The sequence below is a fragment of the Ursus americanus genome, chromosome 27 (genome assembly GCF_024610735.1).
Source record: "Ursus americanus isolate L20-20 chromosome 27, mUrsAme1.1.p, whole genome shotgun sequence".
Taxonomy (NCBI): domain Eukaryota; kingdom Metazoa; phylum Chordata; class Mammalia; order Carnivora; family Ursidae; genus Ursus; species Ursus americanus.
The window spans coordinates 20,177,519-20,193,888 of record NC_142153.1 but is presented as its reverse complement, the minus strand read 5'-3'; the positions used below and the strand labels follow the sequence as shown (position 1 = coordinate 20,193,888).

The 16,370-nt window shown below is 38.3% G+C and overlaps 1 protein-coding gene across 1 annotated transcript; it reads right to left on the bottom strand.

Annotated features, from left to right (window-relative positions):
- Positions 1-7,010: 7,010 nt before the first annotated feature.
- FGF20 (fibroblast growth factor 20) lies at positions 7,011-14,848 on the bottom strand. The gene is made up of 3 exons (XM_045779376.2): positions 14,563-14,848; positions 9,097-9,200; positions 7,011-7,773 (listed from the first exon to the last, which is right to left on the bottom strand). The coding sequence occupies exons 1-3, from the start codon at positions 14,846-14,848 to the stop codon at positions 7,528-7,530; spliced, it is 636 nt and encodes a 211-aa protein (XP_045635332.1). The 3' UTR covers positions 7,011-7,527.
- Positions 14,849-16,370: the final 1,522 nt, after the last annotated feature.

The following is a 16,370-nucleotide window of genomic DNA, read 5'->3' as shown; positions in this document are numbered from 1 at the left end:
CTCCTATCACTACACAGGATACAAAGCAGTTCGCACCATGTATGGATATCGACACATCCGAGTATTATGCTGCCGTCTCATTATTGGATTACATGGCCTCCTGAACAGCAGGTTCCTTAACGTTTCCATGGGCAACTTTCTAATCTTTCAGCCCATGTAACCAGTATAACCAAGTTATGACTCTCCAGTGAACTCTCCAGTGATCTTTTCCATAGAATCATTGGCATGTCTCTAAGATGACAAAGTTGTCAAGTCTGTCAAATGGGGGACTCGTTTGGAAAATCATCTGTCAGCCACTCATTGAATCACAGTTAAAACAGAGCAACTCAAAGAGAGAACAAGTCTTTGCCACCACTATGAATTTGATTGTATCTGACAATCCAAGTACTCTCAAGGAAAAATGGGCAGATGAGATCTCCATTGTTAAATGGAGTCAGAGTAATCAGGAGAGAGTAATAATATCCTTCAGAGAAGTGCATTGCACTACCACAGACCAGACCTTGGCAAGGACACCCTTACGGATTCCCAAGGTACACTGCTTCTTCTAAGAAACAGTGTTCTCGACCTCTGCACTTTTCCCATCTGATACCTCCAAGACCTTTACTTTAAAATATTACAAGATATGGTAGCTACCCAAATCCCAGTTTGGGGGCAAACAAAATTGAGACAGAGCAGGGACTGGACTCCAGCCTGCTCACCCAGGAACTTGTAGAGAAAAAACAAAAACAAAAACAGAAAAACCCGAATAACCCAGTTCTCTAGCCCAGCTTGTGGGTGCTGCTTGCTAAAAGCCACAAGCTCCAAACATCCCCTATGGCCCAGCTTACAACCAGGTTGCCCCCCTGAGAACCACACTAAGCCAGTCTGGGCCACAATGGACCCCAGTGCTGACCTTTTGCCAACTTTTCCCTTCGTCATAATGCTAAAAATCATGCCCAGGGATGGAGATTTAGCATGCTAATCAGACATGCAATGTTTGAAAAAGCATAATCTCTAAGTGTGCAGGGACTGATAAATCCTCACCTTTACATGGTTAGACATCACCCTTTACCCCTCAAGCCTCTTTAAAACTTTCACTGACCTCTCCTCAGCAGCCATCCTGAGAACTCTTTGTGCTGTCACCCTCGTGCTCCAGCAGAAGCCCCAGTAAAGCCTTGCTTGGGACTCCTGCTTGGCCTCTGGTCAATTTCTACTGCTTCTTGAATCCAACCAAGTTTGGTAACAGTATGACTGAAGGTGGAGTCTTCTTCATGATAACAATTTATCTTCTCAGTAATTGCTCCCTCAAAGTACCATGTCCCATAACTCATGCCCCATGGCACATGAGATGAGGTAAGAGTCTGGCCGATAAATATGCCAGAACTTCAGCCATACCTGGCCATATCCACCACCATAAAGGGATCTGATGCAATTCAGATGGTAAGTCCTGAATGCTTCTTTACTAAAGCACTAGAGAGAAAATAAAACTAAAGCTGTCTTATTTACTGAATTAGGACAAAGAGTACATGATTCACTGGGGGAAAATGGGTTTAAAAAAAATAAAAGTAAACACTTGTGTCTAAAATGATATTTTCTTATATTTTAGTTATGTTGAGGGGAAAACTTGTTGATGAAATAAGCATAGATAATCATTTCTAAATGCTAGACATGTTAAAATAAATATTAAAACTCCCTTTGACCAAATAGGTGGCAACGTACGTATGAATCACTTAAAAGCCAAATCCTATATGGAGCTTTAGTGATTGAGGAACCAGGAAATATTGAATATTTTGCCAAACAGAGCCAGGGGAACTTTAAAGTCTGTAAATCTTTTAAAACTAAGAGGCCTCTGGTTATCTTTTTTTCCCCATATTTTTCTTTTCTAGTGTAGTTCTCTGATCTTTCTACTCTGTTGATGTATACTATTAGGTAAGGCTAGGATACAAGCTCACTACACCCGGTTTGTACTAATCAATTGCACTTTGGCGGCCTGAGCTTGAAGTTGCTTACTTTGATGAGAGACAGGGCTACTTTCAGCATATATGGAAACATTTAGCCAGCTATCCTGAGCCATTTGATACATTTTAGCCTCCCATTCTAGAGGGGTGTCTATACAGAGAAGATCCTTGGTCTCAAACTATTAATTACATCCAATCATACATTGAACAGGGCAATAGCTGGGACATGTGGAAGAACACTCAACCAGAAAAAAGATCAATCTGTTCTATTTTAACAACTGGAAAAACTAATTAGTGCTAATGAAAGTTTATTTATATACATTCTAAGATTGTTTCTGGGTGATTAATGTATCAACATGATTAAAAAGAACACTAGAACACTTCCAGCTGCACAACAATGTAAATTAAATATTTCTATTTACTTGGTAGACTATTCAGTAAGTGTTTTTTGCCACAAATCCAAGGAAATGCACCAGCGCCACATAACTAGAACATTTCATTACAGCTCCATGAACCCTTTGGGGTAGAAATATGAAGAATATGAAAGAGTGCGAACCACTTAGAGTCTCCTTAGATCTGATTGGCTTTGGTGCCACGCTCAGAATACACTAGTACCCAAACATTAAAAATTGTATGGTATATAGAATTTTGGTTAATAGAATTAGATTAAGGGGTCTAGTCCTATGGGAAACAGTTAATTCTTCAGAGAGAAGGGAGCGCTCTGGATGATAGCACAGCCAACCTCACAACAGGGTTTCAATAGGATTCTTGAGAGAATTAAGTCCCAATAGACCCATTACGTGTAATACATTAACTTGTGTTCTGTACATCTAAAATGGTACCAGATATGTTCCTTGGGAGAATTAAGAAATAGTCACACAATTTTTCTATAGGGCTTAATTCTCTTGGAAAACTCAGTTGAAAAAAATTCACCAGTCAACATATGGCCGTCCAGTGAGTCAGACTTTGAAAACTCATCCCTGCCCAAAGAACTGAAGTGTTGTTGGACCAAAAATAATCACAGGAACAATGAAACTTGTTCTAATATGCTTAGAAAACAGTTGAAGGAAGTGTTTTAAAGTCATCTTGTATAATTTATAAGTCCATACTGGAAGAAAGATTGGTATTAGGTATAAACATTGCCAGTTTAATACTGTTCCTTCATTTCTACGTCATCGTTTATACATTGCCAACCAGATAAAAGAAAGATAATTGTTAAGGAATTTAAATGTCCGAGTGTGACCTGCAGAATTGTTTTGTTCAGCCAGAAGTGAACTGTTGAACCAACTGCATGAAATATGTAGCTCCCCTTTTCCCTTCAACTTCTTCAGCACTGTCTCTGTGCAATCTACTGGCCCACGGTAGGTTTCATTAGTACGCTCAGCTTGGGAACCTTAGAATAATATGAAATGTAGGTTCTATGAAAATATTTAGGTTTGTTCTAATGGCGTGTCAGACTAAACCCCTTCTCTGTCAGTAGGAAAACACTGAGCAACTCTAAGAATCTGTCAAGGAATTATATGCGTTAATCACACCAACTAACATTATACTATTAACTAAAATACCCTATTACCATATTGTTGGCTGGAGGAAAGTGATGTGACTTAGTCTCACATATCATGTGTATCTTAGGGATGATATCATCCTAAGAACCAACAGGCTGAGGTTAATTGAGTCCAACTTCAGTTTATAGATCTCTGTCTTCAGTAAACTGAAATGGAAACATTTTATAAAACTGTTGGTTGTGAGAAATTTGAGACTTGGATTTATTTGGACTCAACCCCCCCCCAGATGTCCTAAAATTATTTTTGCTCGTAGAAGCACCATGCACTGAACAGATAGGAGTTGTTTGACGTACTAATTTCTCACTTACCAATAGTATATAATAGCTTCTTTAATTTTATCATTCAAAATTAGAAACTGCCTATTTATAGGCATAACAACTTATGTATTGAAGTCAGAGTTTTGGTATATATATCTAATATTTCTGATCATTACTTAATTCACAAAACTGGCACTTCTCATACACTGCGTTATAAATATAAATGCTGGCCTGAGTGGCCTTCTAACTTCTATATATTAAGTTTACAATAGATCTATAGTTCCATGCATGGTTGATAACTAGGTTTCTGAATTGTTTTGACATGGAATTTAATTGAAAACCAGATTCTTTGGAATTGGCACACCAAGGCTCGACCAAATCCCCATGTTTTTAGATTTCTTCTATCATTGCAGAAAATGTAGGGAAGTTGGGCAGTTGATAGTTAATATCCTAGGCAAGAAAGAGTGGCAAATTTAATAGGTGATTGTTAATAGAACATTTAAAAATGAAAGAAAATTAAAAGGAAGAAGCAAAAAGGATGACTAATGGTGGGATTTTCCCCAAGCATCCTGAGGACATGATAAATTGTTTTCAAACTATTGATTTGATAATAAACCAAATTATTATTATCCTTCCATATATGACCACTTCCCTTTAGGAGTAGCAAGTGAAATCTATTCAGATACCTAATAGGTCATTTCTTCAAATAATACAAATTCGGCAGATGCAAATTGTTTTTTGCACCAAGGAAGAAACTGCCAAGATATAAGTATAATGAGAATACAAGATACAGTGACTTCTTAGTTTTCTGAAACTTTGTAAAGCCACTGCTTCAGTCATACTTCATATCTCAGATCAATACAAGCAACTACCACAATAAAGAAGAGTTAACCTGTATTCTCGTCATATCTCCGAAAAAAATTTTTTGATTCTGTAATGATATTTATTGGGGGCCATCTTTTATCAGTGTACGGTCTCTTTGAATTTATAAGACTTCCTTCATAATTATAAGTTCAGACACCAGCATCATTTTGGAAAAGACTCGAAATACTGCATTATGCTTGCTTAAGAACAGGTACTTTAAGTATAGGAATCGAACATTGAACCAAACTAGTTTTTTTTACTTTTATTTATAAATAAAAGTAAAAATAAGACCTATTTTATTTTGAAAATTATTAAAGTATTACGGTGAAACCATTTTTTATTACTTTTTTACATTTATAAAACCGAGGGTTTTTGAGCCGAAACATTTCCTTATCTCTGTCACTCACCGAGTACACATCGAGCGCACCCACAGCTCCCCTCCCTGCGCGCACACATTCCCACGTAGTTTTATAAAGTTATATCTTGAACACTCTATCCTCACCCCACACATCACATTGATTCATTTAAGTAATGAGAGGTGGAATTTATTTAAGTAATCGGTGTAACTCTAAATAGCATTAAAACATGAGTAGGTCTTGCCCTTTAAAGCACAATCTATGGTCCAGCAGCATCAAGCATCACCTGGGACATTGTTAGAAATACAAAATCTCAGACCACCCCCCAACACACACCCCAGACGTATAATTTAACAAACCCACCCTTTAACAAGACCCCCTAGGTGATTTTGTCCGTACATTAAAGTTTGAGAAACACCGCTCTAGACTAGTGGTTCTCAAAGTGTAATCTCCAGACCAACTACTTCAGTATAACCTGAAAACCTGTTAAAAATTCAAATTTCCAGGGGTGCCTGGGTGGCACAGCGGTTAAGCGCCTGCCTTCGGCTCAGGGCGTGATCCCGGCGTTCTGAGATCGAGCCCCACATCAGGCTCCTCCGCTATGAGCCTGCTTCTTCCTCTTCCACTCCCCCTGCTTGTGTTCCCTCTCTCGCTGGCTGTCTCTATCTCTGTCAAATAAATAAATAAAATCTTAAAAAAAAAAAATTCAAATTTCCAGACCCTACCTCAGACCTACACATCAGACTCTCTGGGGCTGGAGCCCAGCAATCTGTGTTTCATCAAGCCTTCCCGGTTGGGAACTGGTGGCCGCTGCTACCATTATCATTACGACATGCTCAGCGACAATGCTGTGTCTAAGAGTGATGACATTGACAACTGCAGGGCAGAAGCAAACAAAACCTTAAGAAAGGCGTTTAAGAACCTACCAGATTTGTATGTGCAAAGTTGTCTAAACTTATCTGTGTCCCTGTCCCAGTTGCTCACTAAACTCCAGCCACAAAACTCTTTCTCGCCGTAGGGCTTCAGGCTTCTTGCTTCCTCTTCCTATCAGGCTCTTGTTCTCCTCTTAGGCTGGCTAGCTCCTTCTTATTCTTTACAGCCCATCAAAAATGTCAGCTCCTTAGAGAAGCCCTCTCTGACTCATCCTACCTAAATTTGTTCTCTCTTTTCTGTGCGGGAACCTTGTTTCCCGCGTAAAATCACATCACAATGCCCAGTTATGGCCTTTACTTGTTAGCTTACTTGTTTACCATCTGTTTCTCCTACTAGACATTAAGTTCCATGAAGGGATCACTTCTGTCTTGACTACCATCTTCCTTAGTGCCTAAATATTTCTTCTGTATAATAGCCTTTAGTGAGTATTTCCTGAATAAATGACTAAATAGGAGATATAATGAAAAAGGTACCAGACTCAGATACCATTATTAATGTTGGTGCCACATAGACTAATTCTTTCTGTGATCATAGTGGGAAAAAAAATTGGTCTTTGCCACACTGAATCAAGAAAATAACTGAGCATAAGCTGCCCATAATGTTTCATAACTTTCAGCATTAGAAGTTCTCTAAATATCAAAGTATTTCTCCAAGGAGCCTAGAATTTTGTCATTTAAAAAGTATGTTATATAAGTAGAAGAACTTTCACCTAAAAAGGAATGAGACCAAAACACAAAATAAAAATGTTTAATTCCCTTTTGAATGTGTGTTGAATTCAATACAATTTGAGAAAGAATTTTTCTAAGCCAAAGGATCCAATGTTACATTTAGAAGGCAACTGACTGCAAAAAAAAATACCATCTATGCTATACTTTATTTTTAAAAAGAAATTCAAGATTTTATTCTATGTTTACTATGTTGCAAAACAGCTCAGGACATCACAACAAAGTAATGGCACAATAAAAGAATTTTTGTTGTTGTTTTTTTCCTTTGTATTATCTTCATATACCAGTAAAAAATAAACTCTTTAATAAATAAATATATATATATATAATAAATATTTGCAAATTGAAAATGTATAAATAGGTCCATCCTTTTAAAAAAAAAATGTACCATCTTGGTGTGGCGTGTTCTGTAGTATGCGTTTCATCCAGGGTTTTTACATATAACTCCATAGCCTACGAAATCCTACAAGGTCCTCAGAATTTATGTAGCAATAATCTTGGCCAACGGTGTCAATTTATTTCTTCAACATGAAGTATCTATTTTTAATGTAACTTTTAAAGTAAACATAATCCAGAGAGGTGAGGTACCAGCAGCAAACCAGGTGGGTTCCCATTATCCACAGTTCCGCAGATTTTCAGCTTCAATCTACCAGCAAGTCTTGAACCAGTGTACCTAAGGGAACTTAATCCACTTATAAAGAGAGGTCTTGATCTACTTCAAGTCAAAATATGGTTTTTTGTTTTTTCTCAATATTCTTTCCAAATTCAGCCACCCAGTAGAAAACTCCATAACATTCTGAGAAGACTCCTGGGTTATTATTTTACGATGCGAACTCAGACAAGAAAGAACGGTCGGCAGTTTGGCTCTTCAAGGAAGACACTATCATGCTTCAGCTGTACATCAGGATGTCCTTGTACAATTCGGGAACTCTCTCTGGATCCACTGGTCTAGGCAGGAAATGTGTGAATTTCTGATGTCTTTTGGACCTGGCACCATCTCTTGGAGTTCCGTCTTTGTTAAGTGCCACAAAATACCTACGGCCAGTGTCCCCATGTTTATATATGTTGGATGAATAGGTATTATACCAGTTCTCTTCAAATTGCTCCCTAAAGATGCATTCAGAAGTCAATTTCTCCTGTAAGAGAAAAGGTAACTACCATTAAAAAAATACCTTTGCAAGAGTTACCTTGTCTCATCTCTATATTTTTATTGCTTTACTTATAACAATATCCTTGTCAAAGAAGGAAAAGGACGATTTTTTTTTTTTTGCTTTGTTTTGTTTTAGTTCTTAAGTTATCTGGAATTCTTTCTTCCAGGTGACTAAACTTCCTAGTAGTTTAGTTCGAAGAACTTTAAATTAAATGTCTATCCTCAATTTTATTGTCAAATACTTAATGAATATCCAGAACTTTCCCATGTTTCATTATATCTCCCTCCTACCACCATCCCCATCAAACAGGCCTTTGTTCCATTGTTAGATGCCCAAGTTTTATATAGCAAGTCTCTACATCATTTCAAAACATTTCAAGATCTTGCTAACATCCAAATTCCTAATTCAAAACGATCATTTCAAATCATATATCTTCCCTTAATGTATTTACTAATTGTTTGACGATACATTTCCCATCATTAACTTTTACCTAGAGATTACCATTAGGTAAATGTAGTAAAGACCCAATGATTTCTTGCCTTTTTAAGATGAACTGTATCTTATCCTTAGGAATAGACCACAGTTGCTTTTTGAATCATGGCTCTTTAATTATCCAGATATGGTCAAACTAATGTGGTTGCCATTTTCTGTTGTTGTTTACAATATCCTACGACTTCATTAACTCATTTCCTATATATGAAGGTCAGTAGCATACGTACTTAGCTTTGGAAGATGATTATGGGTAGAGAAAATTTACATTAAATAAATGTAAAGGTGAAAAGAATTTAACATAAGAAGAAAATGTCATTTTTCTGTGTCTCTGGTAGGAATGATCAAAATATAGAGGGAAAGAGAAAGACCCAGGATAATGGGCAGGCAGACTAGCAAGCTGAAAGCAATAAATGTTTGGGGCTTAAAAACTGAAATTGAGGGCACCTGGGTGGCTCAGTCGGTTAAGCACCCAACTCTTGATTTCAGCTCAGGTCATGATCTCAGGGTCATGAGATGTCAGGGTCACAAAGGGCGTGGAGCCTGCTTAAGATTCTCTCTCTCTCACCCCTTCTGGTCCTCCCCCCCACCCCTCTTGAGCATGCACTCTCTCTCTCTAAAAAAAAACCCAAAAACTAAAATTGAGTTACTATACTACTGCTCAGACATATGGAAATTAATCAGGATACAGATATTTAATTTCTACATATGTGTATTTCATATATTTCTTCTAACATGCATTATTGGTAGATATTTGTTTATTGGCAAAATAGATAGTCATAATTTTAAGAATTACAATAATGTTTTTAAAATACGTACTGAGCCATAGAGTTCTCCTTTGTCATTCATTCCAAGGTAAAGACCACTGTCCACACCTCTAATACTGACCAGTCCCACTGCCACACTGATGAATTCCAGGATACCTACAATTAAAAAAAAAAAAAGACAAATAATGACATATTTATTAATGAACATGTGACTACTGAAAATCTTCCAAATAGTAGACCAATATTGCTAAATATAATAATGTAGGCAGAAGTCCTTTATAAGCTGAAAAGTGCTAATACAATAGTCTTATTATGATGATCTTCCCACTTTACAGATGAAAAAAAAAAACCTAAAAAGAAAAGTTGTCCATCATGGTGTAATGTTAAAGGTATAAAACCTTAAACCAGACCGACTTGCATAACTTACTGGAAAATTTACAGTAACTTAAGATTTCATAGTAACTTACTGGCCAGTCTGTCTACACAAGTCCTTTACCTTCTGCGGGGTTCAGTTTCCTCATGTACAAAATGAGCAAAATGCCTCTTCCCAGGAGAATGATAAGAACTGACACATTTAGACATTCAACAAATGGAAGTTATTATTATCATAAATTAGTACATAATGGAGGTGTTCTTAGTTCTCCATGATTCCATTAGTTAATTATATATGTTCTATTAATTGTTTTGTTTGGTTTTGCTAACTATGAATCAAGTCCATCTTTTTCTCCCAGCAGCCAGTATACCTTATATGGGTACATTAGTGTTTTATAGTTTATAAAGGGCTTCTACTTGTATTTTTTATCTGGTCCTCAAAAAACAATTCCCTAAGATAGGTATAGAAGATATTATCACCCCCATTTTTACACACAAAGAAACTGAGGAACAAAAAAATTTATTGATTTGCCTAAGAATATGATAGTTGGAATTAGTAGAACTGAACTTGAACTCACACCTTCTGAGCCCTAATCCAGTGTTTCTACTCCAGGACAATACATTGGTTTTGAAACTTTACAGATTACACAGTACACTGTTTCCTGTCACATCGTTCTTAAAAATAAATTTGATAGTTCAAAAAAGTAAAAGGACTTTATAATTCATTAAATGTGATGGTCAAACACTGAGATTTTAGTATGCAAGTAGATTTTGCTATCAATAACTTTCTAAAATTATTTTCATTTATCAATAGATAAACTAGTATCAAAAACTCTCCACTTAATACACTAATATACCATAGTAAAAGAATAATGCTTCCTTTTGCATCACTCTTTTTCTTTGCACACACTAACCTTTGGAATAATTTCTTTGTCTTATTCTGTAGACTCTGTTGAAAAAATATATAGATGTACTTTCTATGCTTGAAACTGCTTCAATAGCTTTCTACCTTCACCCCTTTACTCCTTCCTAAGCTCTACAAACAGTATCCATGTGTACCATTTAGCCTGGTTCTTGTTCTTAAGTCATATCTTGATTTATTGTACAACTTCCTGCTTGGACATGTGATGTTCCCAAGGCCACGGGAAAGTCCAAAATCTGGATAACCCTTATACAGAGGGTTCTCTTCTGTCCAGAGCCTAATTCATTCTTTGGCAGAAACATAGATTCTTAAGGTCGAAACATAGATTCCGAAGAGCTCAAATGAGCTCTTTCAAACTATTAGTAGGTCATATAGAATGCTAGTGCTATCAAGGATCTTATAGCAAGAATATACTACCAAATAGACTGTAAGTGGCTTGAAAGAGTCAGTGCCCTTAACTGAGAGCCAAAGGCAGAGAGAAGAGAAGATACAGCAGGAAAACACAGACTCCACAGGATAGCCATTGTAATGACGAACATAGAGGTGGAGAGTAAATGAAAATTAAACATACTGTCAAGCTCATTAGTGAGTGATTCCTGTTAGAAACAAAAATACAGAACCAAAACATGATCAGTAGAAGAAGATATATTAATAGAATTTCATCCAGGATATACTTACAAATGTATAATTACTTGAAGTTGTATTGAATGTTAAATTCAAATGGAAAAGTATACTATGGCTTTAAGTATCTGATTTACATTAAGATGTTCTTGTCTTTTAAAAAACAGAAACTGATTAAATGATTAGGATATATAATAGAACCAATTTTCAAGTATAATAAAATATAAGTTTCAAAAAAATATTTCATTTCCATATTAACCAATTATATAACAGGTCCTATAAAGTACCCATTTCTTTTTTGCAAAACGAAATGGTAAACCACCTATACTTTATTTCTCATTTTAAGATAATGCTGCTATCTTATAAAAAATATGTAGTTGTAGAAACCACATATATTTTAGAACAATTGTATTCAATAGTTTCAACTTTATTAAGCAACATCTAAAACTTCATCCATAAGCACATTAATAATTTTGCAATGGCTCATAGAGATTGATGGGAAAAAGGTTATGTGTTTTTTGTGTTCCTCTTAAAGATTTTAGCCACACTTTTAAATTCTGATCCTTTTTCTCCTCAAGGAAATAGTATACCACATAGTAATTTGTAATCACTTGATTCTTAAATGAGATTTGACAAGTCTTTCTTATTTATAATATGAGGTGGCAACTAAACTAATTCCTTAACAAAGAGTAGACATGAAAAACTTTCCTTAAGAAGTAATCACAGATTTTAGATAGATTTTCTAATGCCCAGTGTCCCATAAAAAGACTTGGAGGTACTTTGTCTTTCTGGTATCATTTTCAAAGCCAGCCTTTTTAAGAATCATAATAAACAGGTGAGTCAACCCACAATGCAACCACATCAGACAAATCTATGGAGAATAGGGGAGAATAAAGGAAAAGACTTTAAAGGAATATGTTTGATCTCAGGTTAAACATTTTTTTAAAGTAATGATTCCATGTTTACATATTAGGTAAAATCTTCCTACTGTACTACTGTGTAGGAAAACTCTATTATAAATGTAGAGCAAACTCAGATAGGAAATTATTTTAACCTCACTGGGACCTTTTTGTTTAGCTTCTATTGATGTGGTTTTCAAATTTTAAATACAGGATTCTGAATTTTTCAGTTAATCATTCATGGGAAAATTAGTATAAACTATTAAACATATTACTCACTTTCACATCACAAATAGCCATTCTCAAGCTTTTTCAAAATTCTCACTTTGATGACACATAAACGAGTTTAAAACAAAAATAGCAAAATAATTTCATAATGAATAATTGAAGTGCTAGGAAAAGAAGGCAAATACAGAGAGAAGCATATGATGTTATACATGCTAAACATAAATTTTCTTCTCACCTATACTCCCTCCTAGTAATTATGATGTCTTAGCGATCCAAGGCCACTAGGATGCACTGTAATGCGTGGTAGAGGCTGTTCACATCTCCTTTAGGCTATCAGAACTAATCTGGGTTCTTTTCCCCTTGTGTAACAGTAGGTATTTTGTTTTGATATGTAGCCTCCCTCCATAGAGTGATTTAAACCATCACAAAATCGGTTTAAGTCATATTTTTGCAAATACTAAATAATTGTGCAAAATTTTAGCAAAAAAATGTTCTAGAAGATGGTACAACATTTGTTTCTTAAGGAAATGATTTAAATACCAGGTTAATGAATGTTATCAAGTCTACACATAATCTCTTCCCATAGATTTATATCTCTTCCTATAGTGTTATAAAAAGACACAATCTGAAAGAAGCAACTCGTGTCATGGGGGATGTACAGGTCAATCACAAGTGTCTTAAAGGTGTCCAAGACTATACTATGTATCACAAAGGGTGGGGGTCGGGAAGGGAGTCTGAGTATTACCTCAGCTTAATTTCTACCTGCTTTACCTTACCACATTTGTGTTTGTTTCTAAATCTTTCTAGTAGCTGGAGGATTTTTTTTTTTTTTCGATAATGAATGGAGTGCAGTAATTCTTAAAAGCAAGAAAACTGAGCCACCTGGTGTCAGCAAAGTTCTTTAGAATCAGAATCTCAGCCTCTTCAATTTAGAAACCACTTTCTAAAAGTGACCCCAAGGTTGGCCACTAGGTCATGACACTCTTGACTCATAGTCAATGGGAATTTGGAAGAGATCAGGGAAGCTGCAAACATATGGGTTTTAAAAAGTTAATTTTCTAAGCCTTTAAGTGCTACCAAATGACCACCACATGCTCATTTCTGCATCTAGAGTTACAAATGCCCCTCAAACCGAGATTTACACTTCTCCTAAGTTTTAAATGAGTACTGCAAGTCAAAAAAGGAATGAGTATAAGAACAAGGGGAAGAGGACAAGATAAGAGAGGGCCATTCAGAAACGAGATTCTCAAAGAATCCCTTCGTGCTAAGGAAGAGAAAGGAAGACAGATGTTGGGCTCTTTCACGTTGCTGCCGACAAGTAAATGGTATCTTTTTAAAAATGTAATAAATCTCTCCAGTAACATCCCAAGTATGATGATCAAAAATCCTTTGAGAATGCTACCAGGTTAACTCTAATATAATGAAAACTCCGGCAATGGGGTAAAAGATCCTGAGATGTTAGAATCTGAAAGCATCTTTAAATTATCACCTAATTTAACCCCATCATTGTACAGAAAAGAAGAATTAAGGCTCAGACTGTTGAAGGTACTTGCTGGTTACACAGCGCGTTAGGGAGTAATTAACAGTAGAAACCTTATGATTTCTCAATCTGGTGTCACAAGGATCATTCGTTTGTTTCTTTCTTTTAACTCCTTCTGTTCCCAGGCATTGCTGCAGGTATTCTGAAACACGTCTCTATGTGTTCCCACCCATATCCTCTTTCGCTTCCCCATTTCCTCTTACAGACGGCCAATGCTAAGATCTTTGCTTTCGCGTTTCACAATTTCTAAAGAGGAGCTTGGCTGAACGACTGGGCATGCTCAGTGGCCGGGTAGGCTTTTTTTTTTTTTTCTTTTTTTCCTTTTCTCGCCCAGATAGAACTTCAAGAGCTCAAAGAATTGCGTCCAGGTGAGCCTTCCAGTAGCGACGGTGCTCACTGAAAGTTAATCTGTTACCTCTTCGGGTAACATTTACGTAAATGCCCCCATCCTACACGAGAGCGACCCTCTGAACAGTAGCCGTGAATGCATTATTAACTGCATTGCTGTGGAGCATGTTTAAAGAAGCGGAAGGCTTCCGATTTTAATTTTTGTTAAGTAAATGGTACTGGAGGAAACTTGAGAGGAAGTAGGAGAAAATAATACAGAGCTTTAAAAGACAAAACAAAAACTGCCTGCGAGGTAAGAAGTGCAGCAAAAGATGATTCCGAGTCCGGTCTTGTCCCAGGCAGCAGAAAAGGGCAGGGCCGCAAGGTGCGTGCGGAACACCCACCCTTTCTCCTCCCGCTCGCGTCTGGAGCCGCAGGCCTGCTAGAGACCGCCTCGGGAAGCGAGCAGGAAAAGCCCTCCCTGTCCCTGCCCTGGCCCGCGCTTCAGTCCCAGCCCGCACCTCGAACTAGACGGGTTCCGGGACCTCCCTCAGCACGGGGTGGAGAAGAGGAGCCGGGGGTCTGGGGGTCTGGGGTGCGGGTACGTACCGAAGAGGCTGTGGTCCTGCCGGGTGCCCTGCACGCTGCCGTCCGGCAAGATCTGCAGGTGGAAGCCCGTGCGGCAGTAGAGCTGCCGGCGGCGCAGGATGCCGTGCAAGTGCGCCAGCTCCGCAGCCCCAGGCCCGCCGCGGGCGCCCCGCTCTACCGCGCCCCTGCGCTCGCCCAGCAGAGGCGGCCGCTCTCCGGCAGGAGGCAGCAGGAAGTGCGAGCCCACCTGCTGGCCCAAGCCCTCCAGGCCGCCGAGGAAGCCCCCGACTTCGGCTAAGGGAGCCATAGAGGGGCCACAGGGAGAGGCGGAGGATCCGGGAAACAAAAGACCCCAGTCAAAAGTGTAGCGGGGATGGGGAAGTGAATGGAGAAAAAATATAGCAAAACAAGCGCAAAAAAGACCCGGTTACTCCTGTGAGGTCGCTGAGTGGACTTTGCACTGAGATAGCAGGGGAGTTTTCACTGTCTTGGAGCGATCTTCTCTCCTTGGGGAGGTGGGAGCCGGCTGCTGGCTTTGCAGGAACATCTATAAGCTGCCGCTGCCAATACCCGGCTGGGGCTGGGGGCTGAGGCTCCAACTCCGCAAACTGATCAGATCAGAGTCCTGTGTACATACACAGCGAGTATATATGCGGGTCCTCTTGACATATGCTAATCAAGTCCTTTCATGCGCACTGGGGAGGTTCTGTTTGAAATCTTAAACCGGCCTCCTCTCAACACGTTTTTGCTCTTCGGAAGTGACCAAAAGGGGCCCTTGACGGTTCTCTATCCATGCTGTCGCAAAAATTATTCCCACACTTGGCCAAAGCTAGCCAGCAACTTCGGGGAGGCGCAGCTAAGCCCCTCTTTGGGGTTGTCTTTGGGACAACCGTGATGCTGTTCAGCTACTGCTGTGCAACCGCCTTTGATGTGAGCTCCTTTGCAATGATAGAGCGCTGCTAAAAAGGAGCCCAGCTTGGCAGGTATATAGAAGAAGGGGAGGGGGGCTGGAGCTGAGAAGGCGGGAGGAGGGGGTGGAGGAGGAGATGGGTAGGAGGAGGAAAAAGGGAGGAGAGGAGAATTGGACTCCTTGGGAGCTGCTGGGAGCTGCAGTGGACAGGTGCAAAGACAGGTAAGAGAGAGAGAAGGAAAAAGGGCGTTACCTGAGGCTTAGACCTGCCCAGACACACATGAAAGGAAAATCAAAGCTTTGACAGTTTAACTCACTAATTTTAAAACACTAATAAAATGTACAAGCATTACTCTTTTCTTTTATCATTTAGATGGGGGATTTTCTTTACATAATCAAGGTTAGGTTAGGAACACATTCATCCCCCTTCCCGGGTTCTCTTTAATGTTTATCTGTACTCAGCACATGATACAACCAAGATTGTTTTATATCTACGTGGAAGTTTTAAATCGTGTGCTAAGGTCATGGACTTTTCATCAACATACTATAATAATATAATATAATCATGAATCTCGGGATTAAGGGTAAACCCAAATAAGTTGAAAAGCCATGGTTTACATTCTTTTACTTGCCACAAATAGAAGATGAGTATCTGTCATAGTGTCATAAATGATGAGTGGCCTCTGGTGCCCTTATCCAATCTAAGAGCATTTCCCTGTTCTTTTTTGGTTAGACATTTTCTTTAAGGTCAGATTTTTTTTTGTTCACATTTTAATTATAAAAATGAGTAAATGGCATTGATTCTTGATGTGTTTTTGAGACAGGAAAAGTTACTGGTAAAAATGTAAGCGTGTCGGTGCATATTTGTAAAATAAAAAGTCATTGAAGTGAAGGAGGTTGATACTTGACCATATAAACC

Coding starts and splice junctions, on each gene's coding strand:
- FGF20 (XM_045779376.2), bottom strand. CDS start 14,848: ATGGCTCCCTTAGCCGAAGTCGGGGGCTTCCTCGGCGGCCTGGAGGGC. Junction 9,201..14,562: donor GCAGGACCACAGCCTCTTCG/GTACGTACCCGC, acceptor TTTTAATTGTAG/GTATCCTGGAATTCATCAGT. Junction 7,774..9,096: donor AAGGAGAACTCTATGGCTCA/GTACGTATTTTA, acceptor TTTCTCTTACAG/GAGAAATTGACTTCTGAATG.